Genomic DNA, 14,894 nt, shown 5'->3' with positions numbered 1-14,894 from the left:
ATGGGCAAATCATACCTATTATATTAAATAAAACTAACAAATCTCAAATTGTGGTGGATGAAGAAGAAAAAGGGTTGATGAACTTAGGGTTTTGCAACGAGTCCATTAAAGGGTAGCGCTGACAATGATCAAAGGAACAATTTGAACTCATTGAACACTTGTCATAAAAGCCATGAGCACCATCATCACCATTATCACCAACATTAGCTTCATCACCATTCTCCTAAAATCTTCCATTGCTTTTCACCCAAAATTCAGAGTAAAAGAAATTAAGGTGAGGTGTTATGATCGAAATGGAAGGTTGAATTCATTTCTAACAATTTAAGAAGAAAAAATAAATAAAGAAATGAGACGGTGTTGAAACCTAGGGATGGGTTAAAAAGGTAGGTTGGGAGTGATATAAAGTCACCAATTTTTTGAATTTCTATTAATGAAACTAATGAGAATACACTTTCTTTGAATAACTTTTTTTTTCCTATTACTCATTACAAATATGAAAAAAATAAAATAAAAAAAGATCAATTATTTGCTAATGTGGACTTTGGGAAAAGATTGGGATAGATAAATTAACAGGGATAACATAACACCTATGTTCTAACTTTTTGGTCGCCTTACTCCTGTAAGATCTAATGATCCTTCTTGTTTTTGTAAGAAAAACTTAATTTCTCATTTTTTCTAAGATCGATGTTTTTATTTTGGGTTATTTAAAAATATTTTAAAATACATCATAAGTGAGATATTTACTTCCTGAAATACCATTTTATTTGATAATATTAAATAAAATTATCAAAAAATTAATTTATTATATAATATTAGATATAAATCATTTTGAAAAAATTGTACATGATAAATAAAATCTTTCTAATTTTCTAATTAATAATGATTTTAAATACTATATTATATAAATATACTCATCTTCTAATTTTTTAATAAAATTAAATAAAAATTTTATTAGTTAACATCAACAATAAAATAAGAAATTTTAAAAATTAAAAATACAATTAAAACTAAAATAATTAAAAATTAAATACAATTAAAACTAAAAAAATAAATATTATTAAAACCAAAAAACTTAAAATTTTAAAAAATAAAATATTGACTTTCACTATATTTTCAATTCTTTCTCGATATCTATATTTTCAATTAGTATCATTTAACAAAGTGAAAGTTAATATTTTATTTTTATATTTTTAGTTTTAAAGTTTTTTAGTTTTAATTGTATTTTCCAATTTCTTATTTTAATAAGTTTAAAAAAATTGTCAATTGATATTATTATCCTAACAAGTGAAAGATCATTTCAGGAAATAAATATGTGACTTATGAAATAATATATGTATTTTAAAATATTTTTAAATAGATAAAAATAAAATTTATTTATAAAAGTTGAAATTTCTTTTTTTAATTAGTGAATCAAAACTCACTTTAAGATGATAGAAAATACCTCCAAATTGGGAAGTGGGATTTCATTTTCATTGGAATCACTTTTGATTCCATTCCTATTGTCATTTTCATTGGCTTGAGGCAGACGAATGAATTCTTGTTTCTTAATGTCATTAGGTTCTCCTGAAGGAATCATCTATCAAACAGTATGATCTGTGTTTCGGTGTTTCCTAATGTAGGAGTTCTAAGAGATGGTTTTCTTATCGGGATAGACTGGTTCTTCTCCATGGCGAGATAGAGTAAGGGAAGGCAGCTCGGCCACGGATTCATTAACAAACCTTTTTCCTGGATAGCATTTCCCCTGTTGGTTGTTGCCATCTTTCACAAGCAGACATGAGTTCATCGCTTGATTCATCGTCACCTGACAAGTAGCCATTTTTCTTGTAGCCATTTTCTTGTACATGTTGCACTGCCAGATCATCATACTCCTCATCGGACTTTGTTGACTCCTCATTGACAGATCCCTCAATCTGAAAGTAAAAACTGTTAGTACAAAAACAACTACCTGTTTTTGGAGGCAGACACATTTCAAGATGGTATCCATACAGATAACAAGCTGGGCTTGAAACTCAGGCTCAGCTCATTCGCAGCCTGGCAGTAGTAGACATGCATATACAGAAGAGTTCCATGTGATCAACTGATGGAGAAGTGAGCCATAATTTATGAATCACTTCGAGCAATCAAAACAATATATTAAGCCTTGATGAGAATTTAAAGAGGAGGGGGGGGCGAGGGAAACTAGGAAGGATAGAAATAAATCCATGACAATCATTGAACGGCCTAGGCATGGCTATAATATGCAACAAAATCAGGCAAAACAGCCTGCAGGAGCAAGATAATGCAAACAAAAAAGGGCGATGGCAGCACCAGTAGGGCAGTAACTAGTATTATGGTATCATCATGATAAAGGTTGAAGATTCTAAAAGTGAAAATGATTGACCAATTGACCACAACAAACATGGATTGAGATTCAGAGACTGATAAGGCAACGACAAAAAGTGTAGTCCAGCAGAAAGGGATCTGGCAGACAACTAACAAATGGTCAAAGCCTACACAAAGAATTCAGATCTTAGGGATGGTTATATCATCCTAATTTTTAACAGTTGGAACTATATATTTATGATATTTAGATTTAGGAAGGAGGAAAAAGAGAAAGAGAGTAATAAAATAACTATGTAACCTTTAAATAGAAGTAATAAGTTCATGATTCATAAGGTTCAAAGTTCAAACTTTTTAGATACTGCCATACCTCTTCATGGATTTGTCTGTCACCTACATCACTGAGATCTCCATCGCTATTCATGTAGGGTGAATTGTTCACCTCTTCATCACTTCCTGATACCCATACTTCCTCTTTGAGCTGGCAGTACAAGAGAATTGTCAAACAACACTACCGTGTAAATGAAATAACTCAAAAAATCAAATTTTCACCAAAAGCAATTCAAATTTTTATCAAAACATAAAAGGGCTGATAGGCTAATAGCAGTTGAGAAATTCTAGCTTTTCCAACAATGGCTGAATCCTCTCATCAAAACAGCTCTTCTTATTGTCTGCATAAAGGGTGATTAATCCAAAAATGTCTCATCATAATCAAACTGCATAAGAATAACAATTAAAAGTGTGAGCAGCACCTGTTTGGCAGGCCCATCAGACATTCTTGGTGATCTGCAAGTAGATGAACAATGTCCACTCCTGCTCTCTGCCTCATCAGTCCTTGACTTATTGACACTTAAAGTGTGACTTGAACCACCAACATCACTGGGCCAAGCACTGATCCCAAAGTGACCAAAAGGAAGGTTAACCGGCTCTGCCTTAGTAATCTGCAAAGGACCATACATCAGATTCTCAACACCCTCCTTACTCCCTTGGCACAAGGTGGGACTTCTATTACCCCAAGCCATATTTACAGACCAAGCCTTTGATACAGACCCATCAGTGTTGATAAGAGCCATCATATGTCTAGAAGAACCTTTCCTCTGGATTAGTTGGAACATCCCCTTTGAGCTCAGGGAGTTAGCAGCACATTGATTCCTATATTCTTCATCTATCAACATGACAGTGTTTGTGGTAGAATCATAAAAGTTCTCCCCTGCCTCACACCTCCTTAGGCAGCTGAAGACTGTAGCGTGGATTGCTGCCACACTCCTGTCAACATTGGTGTTGTTAATCTTGGGAACCAAATATTTGTCAGCTCGGTTGCAAAGATATGCTTGGATTGTTCTGATGTTCCGGATGTATTTGACATATTTGTTTTTTCCTGGGTCCAGTGCCATGTATTTTGCACGAACTGCAAATCGTTCCAAATGTTTGTCTTCATTTGAGATGTAAATCATGAATGGTATGATTGAAGGATGTTTTCTCATTAGGCCCATCTGATAAATCAAAACAAAGAACCTTTTAGTATCACTAAGCAATTTACAAGAAAAATATTCTCTTTTTGTGCATAGTTTAGAAGATCTTATAAATAAAAGGGAGACCACAATATCCAATATAATCTAGGTCCCTCTTCACAAATGGTTGAAAACCATGTGATCTTCCTTCTATTTCTTGTTTGGCTTCAGTTCAATGAAGTAAAATCAACAATTCATGTCTGGTAGACGATACCTGAACAGAATATCAAGATAATAAGTCCAGTTATGCTGGGATTCACAAGAAGAAGATTTCCAAGTTTAAGAGCAAACATGTCAGTGAAGAAAACCAAAGAGCTATAAAATCATTTTCTAGGTTTCAAAACTCTTCTTTTTCACTTTTCTAACAATCCAAAGGAATGCAATGGCCAGCTTCTATAGTGTCATGATCTTGCCATTGTTTTATCTATACAATCTCCAGCATGAACACATGAAGTGGTAGATCCTGAAAACTTGAATATCCCTTGTTTCTGATCAATAAGAAGAAATTACAGGAAAAACAGTTTCCTATGAGCCAGAAGTTACTTTGTGAATTCTCTTTTCTGTGAAGTCAAAGAAATTACTTAGATCCATCAAGACAACAAATTAAATCATTTAACTTGAGAGATTGGCAGAAAACCGATAAAGAATAAGAATAATGTACACTCACAATAAAATTGAGGCTTAAGTGCACACCCTCAACAATTACTGATTCTTTCCGCTCTTCCCATGCAGTGATCAGTTGATCGAGACTGTCAATGACCATCTCACTCTGTGCCTTAAACCCTTCAATGGCCATCTCTCTCACATTGATCAATTCAGTAGTGTTCAAAGGAAGATGGGTACACAGCTTCCCACCAGCAATTTCATCATGCACTTCATGCTTGGTAACTGAATGGCAAATATGTGCAAGCTTCTTTTCTTTTCTTTTGGCCTTTGCTTCCGCCACTGCCATGGGATCTAAATACTCCCCCGCATGATAGGTAGAGGCCCAAAGTAGAGGGTTTTGCTTTTCATCCACAAAGCTTCGCATCATATGTCGAATAGAGTCAGTAGAAATCACAGTTGTGATGCCCAACCTGCCAGCCTTCAAGAAAATGTGAGAAGTATCAACTTAGCATAGTCTAGTATATATGAAAAAACCTGATTTGCCAAGCTTGAATCTAATGTCATCAGGTCAAAGCTTTAAATGCAAACATGATATATACAAGTCACATGTTAGGTCAGGGAAGGGATTAAAGTGAGAATAAGACAAATTTAGAAGTATTGCACTGACATTAAGCCCAAACTAAATTATTCCTTCATAACAACCAAAATATCCTGTTTCAGACAGATTAGCTATTAGAAATGGTTTTTCCTAGAAACCAAAGCAGGAGAACAAGAATGCAAAAGTGGAAAAATCATAGAATGTGGTTAGAAAATTGACCAGGCTAAGCAGGAAAAAATGGTGAGAGTCAAAGTTCAAATTTCGAATTGGTGAGGATAAAGAGCAAACCCTGCTGTACACAATGGTAAACATATTTGAACAGGAAAGAAAAGGTGAACCTTATTATACCCTCTTCTATTGAAATCCAAACATATATAAAAATTCTCAATAAAACAAAGATGATAAGCCAAGGGCAAGGATAATGAGGAAAACCAACAAACTTCAATTATGGAAAGAAAATCTATGGTGGTGAAGTAAGTACCAGCAATGTGGACAAAGTAGATTTGCCACACCCACTTGTGCCGCATAATAAAACAGTGACAGACTCCTCCCTTTCTCGGATCCTAAACAAGGAAAAAAGGGTCCCAGACAAAAGGTAAACCATATAATATGCACGGCAGAAGATAAAGATGCTATATCAAGGATTTTTTGCATTTATGTGTTATAACTAACAGCCAGCAGGCCATAGAACTAATGATGCTAAACCATAAAAAATGCACAGGCTCAAAGCTGAAACTGTTTCAACTATTTGCTGCTTTCCAATTCAAAACTCAGTTCACTATAATATAATGGCTATAAAAAGTTGTGCACAATCAGCAATACATTACCTAATTAAAAAGTAAATTAAAATAAACTACCAACAATTGAACCCTGCTTTAGAGCTCTTTACAGTTCTATTCTGTCAAATAGACATCTGTGAAGGGTTTTATCATTTATGGCTGCATAACAAAGACTTGTTCTCTTCTTGTTGAGAAACACCATTCATGAACTACCCAGTATGCAACCTTTCTAAGGTGGATAGGCTATGAAAGTAGAAACATGGAAATCTATAAATCGGTACCTATAAATTTCTCTCAAGAGAGGTTCCACATGTACACAAAAAATTAAGCAAACAAAAAATACAGGGGAACTGTATTAGAGAGTGAAACAACTGAAAGAGGAAAATGGCTTCTGTTTACTACATATAATATTTCTGTTTGACTCTGCATAACTAAAGGAAGAAAATGGCTTCTATTTACTACATACAATATTTCTACTTGAATTTACATAATCAATTGAAATGTAGCTCATAAACTAGTCAAGATACACAGATCTATGTCCGTTAATGGGAAGTGATAAAATGCTTTTACTGTTTACACATACAAGAATTATTAGGATTCAATCAGTGTAATGAAATTCTAAATTTGGAAAATAAGAAAAAAGAAAAAGGGTTCAAAAGGTAAATATTACAAAAAAAAAAGAACAGAACTTTAGGAACAGGAAAAAAACACCAGACAGACCCTTAGTAAATGAATTACTGGCTGACAGCTAACCAGGCACATATAAACATATCACAAACCAACTAATAGATGACATGCCATAAAAATACTGAAGTCACCAAACTCCTTACCTCCCTAAATATTTTATCAAGCCATCCATACTAACGATACCTGTTAATGTTCGCTTCAAATGTGTGTGGTACCCACGGTGGCCACAGTACAATACAGATGTTAGCCTGGTATACATTGTGGGACTATTTCCTAACAACTTATGTTTGTAGGTTAATTGATACTCTTTATTCCCCTTGTGGCTTGTCTCTCCACACAGAAGTATGCACTACAGGAAAGGGAGCATATTAGGCCGGTATACATTGTGACTTGTCTATTTAGATCCCTCACATGAGGAAGGGTGCTTAAGCTTTAATATCAACTGGTAGTTGAGAGGACACACCAATTGCCATCTAAGGGAGGGTGCTTAATCTTTTTAGGTTGACTAGTAGTCTGATAATGGGGACACACCAATTCTCAAGCAATTGCCCAGTTGGTAAGTACAACATAGAAAGACAGGTAAATTCCAGCTTCAATAAAAGTGAACTACAGATTTATTTGATTCCGAGTAGAGTTCCATTCAGTCTTTTACCCATAATTCATCTACCTCTACTAAAAGACAAACCTGTCAAGCCAGACACCCCGACATGACTGCTACACAACATACAAACAAATGACAAGTTTCAACCGTTCAAGGCATCCATTGAATATAAAACTATAAGCAAACTACTTTTAAATGAACCCCCTGCAAGAAGCATACATTTACATAATGGCAGGTACATAAAATTTTGGAAGATGGAGATAAGATTTCTGTACCTGCATGCCAAAGCTAAGTCAGCCCTCTGATTAGGGCCAATGTACTTATATTCAGTGAGCACACAACAAACAAAATCAAAAAAGGTTTCCCTCCCAACAACAACAGTGGTAAGTCTTTTGTACAACTCAAATGGTTTAGCATAACATTCATCATCTTTCTGCGAAGCAAAAAGGTCGCCGACCTCTCCTTCAGAAACGCTAACACCAGTACAACAATTATTTTCTTCCTCACAGCATCCTTCAGCATCACCCACTCCAGAAGCTTCCATTCCAGTGGGACGCCAAGCATCAACAAAGCTTTCACTTCTCAACACTTCAAAAACCCTCCGGCTAATCTGAGCAGAGCACATAAGGCTTCTGTGATCAGCACACGTTTGACTGAAAAGCACGATTTTCTATCCCTCCACTTGGATCTCGAAATAGTGAAGAAAAAAGAGAGTAAAATTTCTCAGAAACGCTCTCTACTTTCTCGAGAACCAAACAGAGTTAATGTAATAATCCATCTGAATCAAACCAAAAGAAAACAAGAGAAAATTCAATTGAACTCTATGAAAATCTACTCACCTTGAATGCGTGTCGCGGTTTGCATCCCATGAGCTGCAGAGTGGTCTGTAGTACTGGACGCGTGTATCGAAAGGACTTCTTCTCTTTACCAGCTCTCTTTTCTGCGTCGTCCACAACCACTATGTACAACAATTTCGCCACTTCTGCCATTGATATTGAATTCCCGACAAACGATTTACAGTAACTTGTCCGTTTGATCGATGAGAATATGGATGAAAAGACTATGTCCTTTCAAGAAGAGGAAGGAAAGTAGAAAATCAAAATGACGAAATGAAGCATAACCAGAAAAAGTAACGAATCAGGTTCCGAAACCTCTTAATGGGATCGAGCTGTTTTAGGGGCAAAAAATCAGTACACGCTTGGGGTAGGCTTGAAGGGCTGGCTTTCCAGGTCTATTTTTGGGCCATGCCTTTATCTTGTGTTGCAGCTGTTGCTTCTATATATATATATATATATATATATATACAAAAATACATAAATAAATATCGGTAAAATCAAAATTAATCAAAAATTATAAAAATACTTTAAATTTAAAAAATAAAATATAAAACCATGATAATAAATATATTGAAATTGTTTTATTGAAATACTATCTTAAATAAGTTCAATAAAAAACCTCAAAATTTTAAAATTTTGAGAGACATTAAAAGAATAGAGCAATATTGTAAGGGTACAAATAAGAGAAGAGAAAATGAGTTAATTTTTTTTACTCACAACCCTTATTTATAAGGTACATGTCACGCCCCAATACCCACTCTAAGTACATGACGATCATTTCACACCTCAAATCCGAAGGCTTAAAGTGTAACTAGATCCAAACAATTATCTTGTGATTGAAAGTTAACAATTACCAAATATTTGTTCGGAGTAGAGGAACAAAATTCTAAAATCTTCAAAACCTAACTTTAAAACTAAGCATCCATGAACCAAAATCCATTATTCAAATAGATAGCAAACTCAAACAATTCAAGTGCTAACAACATTTTCATAATCTTCAAATCTCAACTTCAGACTATCATAAAAAAAATTAAAAGTTCAATATCTAAATAGTTTCCAAAAACCAAATAATCCAAATGAACATAAACTTATAAGCTAACAAAGTCCAAAAATAACATCCTAAGCAAAATCCTAATGATGACCGTTCCCCAACCTAGCCATCACTCCTCGCCTGAACTAAGGGTACCTAAAAAGTAATCAACAAATAGGAATGAACTCAAAGCCTAATAAGGAATATTAATGCAGTCCATGGATCAAATATTTCAAGTTCACTTGCAAAATATGAGATATTATAACTAATTATTTTCATAAACCTTTGAGGCAATTTTGTCAATACATTCAAAACTTTTAACTGTATACTTTTATTTCTGATTCAAACATTTCATATCAAATTCAGTCAAAACATTCAAATCATTTATTTACTCTGATTATCAAACATCAAATGGTGTCTAATTAGGTGGGACTTTTCAAATAGGTGACTAGCCTCAAATTGTTTCTTTAAGGTGGACGGAACCAAACACTACTAGTATTAGTAACCTCTAACCAAACCCGTAGAGGTTAGGATCCAAATCAATTACATTCTCCACCAAGAAATGTAAAGGTCAACTATTATATCCCGTTGACAAGGGCCAAACAAATCAAAGTTAAAACACTTATTTCAATTATTCAAAATTGCAAAACATAATATCTCCATTTCTTTATTGTAAACAAAATATAAGGTTCTAACATACTTTTCATACAAAACATATTTGATCCATGCATAAAACGAATAATAACTCAAAACGTTTCCAAATGATGTATATAAAAATTTGTTTATAAAAAAAACAACTGCAATAATTTCTCTTACCTTAAAAGCACTTAGAAACCTTGAAGAGTTTAACCCCAATAATCTAACTCCCACCTAACATAGCAAAAAGATACTATTATCACAAAATTATTTTCCAACTTCTTAACCAATAATAACTTAATTAATTAGTTTTCCTTTATTTATTTTATTATTTATTATTTAAAAAAAAAATCATCCTTGATAATTTGTTTATAATTCCTAAACTAAATTGAATTTCTTAGAAATATTTATTCGAAATAATTTATCTCCTACAAGAATTTATTTATTTAATAAAAACTCATCATTATGTAGGTTTCCTAGACCTACTTCATCTTTTAATAATATCAACCTATATATATATATATATATATATATATATATATATATATATATATATATATTCTTTTTTTTTTTCATTCTACATGTCATTTAACTTTTCAAAGTACACACACCAAACGACACCATCTTTAGAATTTTTTTATTTATACCCAATCACGTCTCAAGTCTTCCTTCAAAGACTTCTTCTACATTATTTTTTTTTCTGCTCTCTATCAACTGCAACTCCAAACATGTATAATGTCCATTTTTTTTTCTTCAATAGAAAATCTGGATTTTTTTTTTATCTTCAATGGTACTAACAAAAATCAAAAGTAAAAAATTTCAATCTTTTTTTTTTAAAAAAAAAAACAAAAAAACAAACCCTAATCTAGATTGGGGTTTCTTCAAAAATTACTTAAAGTTTTCACAAAAAGTGATGGATCTAAGAAAATAAAATTGAAGAATTAGAAGAAAAAAATCTTACCTATAAAGATTTGTTCTTCAAACCCTGAATTCCAACTCTAACCTTACATTATTTGGAATTCTGTGAACATGAACGCTATTAAGAAAAGAACAGGAAGAACAACAATTTCTAATTTATACCTAGGGCATTTATTTGAAAAATTACACTTTTACCCATATTTCATTTTATTAAACTAATTAATTAATTAATTAATTAATTAAATTATTATTATTATTATTTTCCTAACTTATCCCTAAAAAATTTTGGGCGTTACAATACAAATATTATCAATATAACAATAATATAAATATGGTAATAGTGTTGTCATCCATAAACTATCATAAATATTTATAACACTTTTTTTGGATGACAATCATTGTGATATCCCACACTAATACATAGGAAAGTTACTAGGGATATAAATGTATGAATTTCTCTTAACCTTATAAACATATTTTTGGTGCGAGTCATTACAAATAGTATTAAAGTCGATATTCAATCCTAATGTAGGGGTTTGTTTGGATTCATGAGGGGTTTGTCTCTTCGGCCAACCCCATAATCATGTGGGACACAATGAAGATAATATTTATACGATTGGGAGTGGATCATTACAATCATTCTTGGAATATATTTAATTAAAACCTTATTAGAAGAAATCCAGTAAAAGAAAAAAATAACAATATTTTTTGGAGTACTACAATTATCTTGTTAAAAATCTTATTAGTAAAACTCAATGGGACAAAACCTGGATAAAGGGAGAAAGAGTATAGTGCAATGACATCCTTATCAATCTACTTCCCCTCATGTTCACGTGATTATACTTTTTCTAGTAGCTCAAAATGAAGATCTTCGAGTTACATTCTAATATTTTGTGAATAAGTTTGCTAAATTGTTGATCTTTTAGAGCTCATGAGTGTAAAAGAACTTGGATGATATATGTTTAGTTTTGTCAACTTTAACGTATCATTCTTTAATCTTTACAATGCATACAACATCATCTTCATGTAATATTGTTGGACTGTCTTTAATCCAAAATGGTTTGCATGATTTTCCAATATATTGGATTATAAATATCAATGACACACATTCCTAACTTGTTTCATGGATTACAATGATTTGAAGAAGTAGATATCATTGTCTATTTTACTGATTATCATGATATTACAATATTACCACAGACAAATATATATCTTATTTGGGATTAGCCTCATGAGGATTTGAAAGATAACCAACATTTGTATATCAATGTAATTATGATTTCGATTATTTTGCATAAAATAAACCTATATATGTTGTCCTACGAAGATAACTTAACACACAATTGATCTTTTTTCAATGTATTCAAGTAGATGAAAAACTGTATTTTTCTAGTAAGTTCATTGAAAAAAATGTATTTAGTTTTATACAATTTGTCAAATACATTAATATACTAATTGTAATAAGATATGATACTTTCAGACCAAACAATTTTTCATTATCTTCTTCAATACAAAACAAGCCCTTGTTCACTTCAAACGAACAACCATATGAGAACTTAATGAATATGATTTGTTCATTTGAGTCTGATGAACTAATACTTTATTTGAAAATCGTTCAATCTACAAGTTGAGACAAAACTCAGTGTCTCCTAGATCTTTTATTGCAAATTTCCTTTTTAAAAATTCAGTCGTCACTGTGAGTTTTCTAGGAACTCCAACAAGACTCAAATCATCTATATATATTGCAATAATTGCAAATTCGATCATTAATTTCCTAATGAATATATATAGATAAAGAGAATTATTTATATATCATATTTTCAATAAATATTAATTGAGGTGATTGTATCACATGAATCTGAATTGTTTCAATCCATACATGTGATTTTTCGAATTACTTATTTATATATATATGTAAAATAAAAAATTCTTTAGAATCGTAGAAATTATCTTATTCTAATAACATGTTATGAATCATAAAAGTTAAGGGGCAAAAAAAAAGAAAAAAAAAGAGAGAATAAGTTCATATTTTTTTATTAATTCAAAGACCCTTATTTATTTATAGGATAGGAGGCATTATTACTAAAATAACAATAATATAAACATCGTAAGAAGCAAATAGCCATTAAAAAATGTGTTTGGTCATTGAATCACATCAAAGGTCATTTCCAGCTGTAGGATGGGAAAGAGTCATTGGGAGAGACAGGAAATGAAATCCCCAGTTGACGATCGGACCGTCTTTCCACATTGTTTTCCATTCTTCGCTGCTCGAGATTGGCATAAATGGGCAATAATATGTCTATAAAACACAACACATCTCCTACCCTCATTTATCGTCATCTCAGTCCTGATTTATCATATATAACCTAAATTAGGCTGATGGGTCAATACAAGTACGGTTCCAGACATAAATATCTTTTAATTTACCAAAATAATAAAAGAAAAATTATGATATGTCAGAAACAATGAAGCTTAAACAACAGAGGGAAGGTTGGCATCTTTTGCTTTCACATTACTTTAAGATCAATAAATTTGTCAACAAAACTGCCTTATTTATAAAGGAACCCGAGATTCTGGATTTTTTTTTTTTCCAAGTAGGGGAAAAAAAAAAACGATTTGAAATAGTGGAAGTCACAAACTTTGAATTTTTTCCGAAATTTTGGAAATGGGTGGATATACTGATTAAAGGACCTTTAATGAAGCAGGGGAGGGAGACATATTGAAGACACAATTTCCGAGGGTGGTCAAAGCCCAAAAGCATGAGAGGAGAGGACTCATCAAATTTGAGAACACACCACTCAACCCAAGCTCTCCAGAGGGCGTGGCTCGTTAACCCAAGCAGTTGGTGGGGTTCACGGGAGTCCACGCCCACACCCATGACCCACACCACACGAGTCATGAGAGCGTGGGCGTTCCTTCACAAATGGAGCTGAGTAATATTGATTTGAGTAGTGGTGACCAGCGACCAGCGACCAGTATTGACCATCCATCATATCTGAAATGACTCACAGGTAGGATCCACCCAGGATTCAACATGGGGGTCCCCCACCACCCAAATCCTCCGTACAACACAGAATGCACAAAGCTCAACCAATTGTATGTCTCCACCTCAACCCAAAATAAATATCCAACTTAATAGCATTGTTTTTTGTAAAATCCAAAAATTTGAGGGGTTGAAAGAAAGGGAATTTTAGAAGGGGAAGAAGGTGGAGACAGGAGAGAGGCTCATCCCCTATCTCAATTATCGATTTCTCAAAAACCCACCCACCTACTACTGGTACTGCTCTCACTCTCACATGGGCACATGGGCCCAACGGAGGCCCATCTTATATATAAGGGTGTATGCTCCTCGTGGGGTCGATAGAATCCCCAAACACTGACTTCATACCTCGCTTTCTCTCTATCTCTCTCTCTTTCTCATCTATTAGACTATTACCCTCTCTTGGCAGAAACCCTAGAGTTCTGTCCTTTTTTGATTCAAACCCTAAAACCCCCTCTTTTCAGATCATTAGTCTTTTATCTGTATAGGTCTAATCATGGGTTCGGAAATGAATCTCCATAAATTCTCTTCATCGGAGCACTCTAATCCAAACTCCCTCACCACCGCCGCCGCTTCCGCAACAGCCGGCGGCGATTCTACCAAAGCTGAACTGGCCCCCCCTCCTCGGAAAACGGCCTCTTCTTCATCGAGGGATCGTCATACAAAGGTGAACGGCCGAGGCCGCCGAGTCCGCATGCCGGCGCTCTGCGCCGCCCGAATCTTCCAACTCACCCGTGAACTCGGGCACCGCTCCGACGGCGAGACCATCGAGTGGCTGCTCCGACAAGCGGAGCCCTCCATCATAGCCGCTACCGGTACTGGGACGGTCCCGGCGACATCCGTCTCATCCTCCGGCACCGCTAATCCCTCCTCGTCTACGGCCACCACCGCCTGTAAGGTGCAACCGCTTACGTCAGTTCCCAGCGGACATGTGCCAACGGGGATGTTCACTATGGCGCCGCCGAGTTGTCGACTGGACCTGTGCCAGCCGGTGACGTTGGAGTTTCCCGGTAACGGGTACCGGCACATGCCGTTCACATCGTTGTTGTTGCAGTCTGGGACGGAAGAGGCGGAGGAGAGACATCAAGAAGAGGTTCTTCGACAGCAATAAAAACACACATATCTGTATTTCTTCCTTCTTTTTCTCCTCCCCTAGGTTACTCTTAGCGCGTAGAGGCAGTTTAGGGTTTAGTGGGTGTTTATTGTGCTATATAATTATGGCTCCTTCACATCTGTTTTTTGTTAGTTTCATATGAATGAGACTTTTTTTGAGGGAATGAGGAAAGTCTAAAAAATATTTGGGATCATGATTTCCCTTTTTGGTGCTAAATGA

General features: G+C 34.2%; 2 protein-coding genes across 3 annotated transcripts; one reads left to right on the top strand and one right to left on the bottom strand.

Annotated features, from left to right (window-relative positions):
• Window positions 1-1,428: 1,428 nt before the first annotated feature.
• Window positions 1,429-8,370, bottom strand: LOC100260167 (P-loop NTPase domain-containing protein LPA1 homolog 2). Of its 2 annotated transcripts, XM_002276596.4 has the most exons (7): window positions 7,941-8,370; window positions 7,377-7,711; window positions 5,516-5,597; window positions 4,498-4,914; window positions 3,072-3,812; window positions 2,690-2,800; window positions 1,429-1,910 (listed from the first exon to the last, which is right to left on the bottom strand). In XM_002276596.4, the coding sequence occupies exons 1-7, from the start codon at window positions 8,088-8,090 to the stop codon at window positions 1,710-1,712; spliced, it is 2,037 nt and encodes a 678-aa protein (XP_002276632.1). In that variant the 5' UTR covers window positions 8,091-8,370; the 3' UTR covers window positions 1,429-1,709. The 2 variants fall into 2 exon arrangements, with proteins under 2 accessions (XP_002276632.1, XP_010653595.1); XM_010655293.3 differs by lacking the exon at window positions 1,429-1,910 and having other exon boundaries at window positions 2,696-2,990.
• A 4,571-nt stretch (window positions 8,371-12,941) lies between these two features.
• Window positions 12,942-14,891, top strand: LOC100243103 (transcription factor TCP11). Its single transcript, XM_002281927.4, has one exon. The coding sequence runs from the start codon at window positions 14,058-14,060 to the stop codon at window positions 14,670-14,672; it is 615 nt and encodes a 204-aa protein (XP_002281963.1). The 5' UTR covers window positions 12,942-14,057; the 3' UTR covers window positions 14,673-14,891.
• Window positions 14,892-14,894: the final 3 nt, after the last annotated feature.

The sequence above is a fragment of the Vitis vinifera genome, chromosome 8, assembly GCF_030704535.1.
Source record: "Vitis vinifera cultivar Pinot Noir 40024 chromosome 8, ASM3070453v1".
NCBI lineage: Eukaryota > Viridiplantae > Streptophyta > Magnoliopsida > Vitales > Vitaceae > Vitis > Vitis vinifera.
This window is presented reverse-complemented; position numbering and strand designations above follow the sequence as displayed.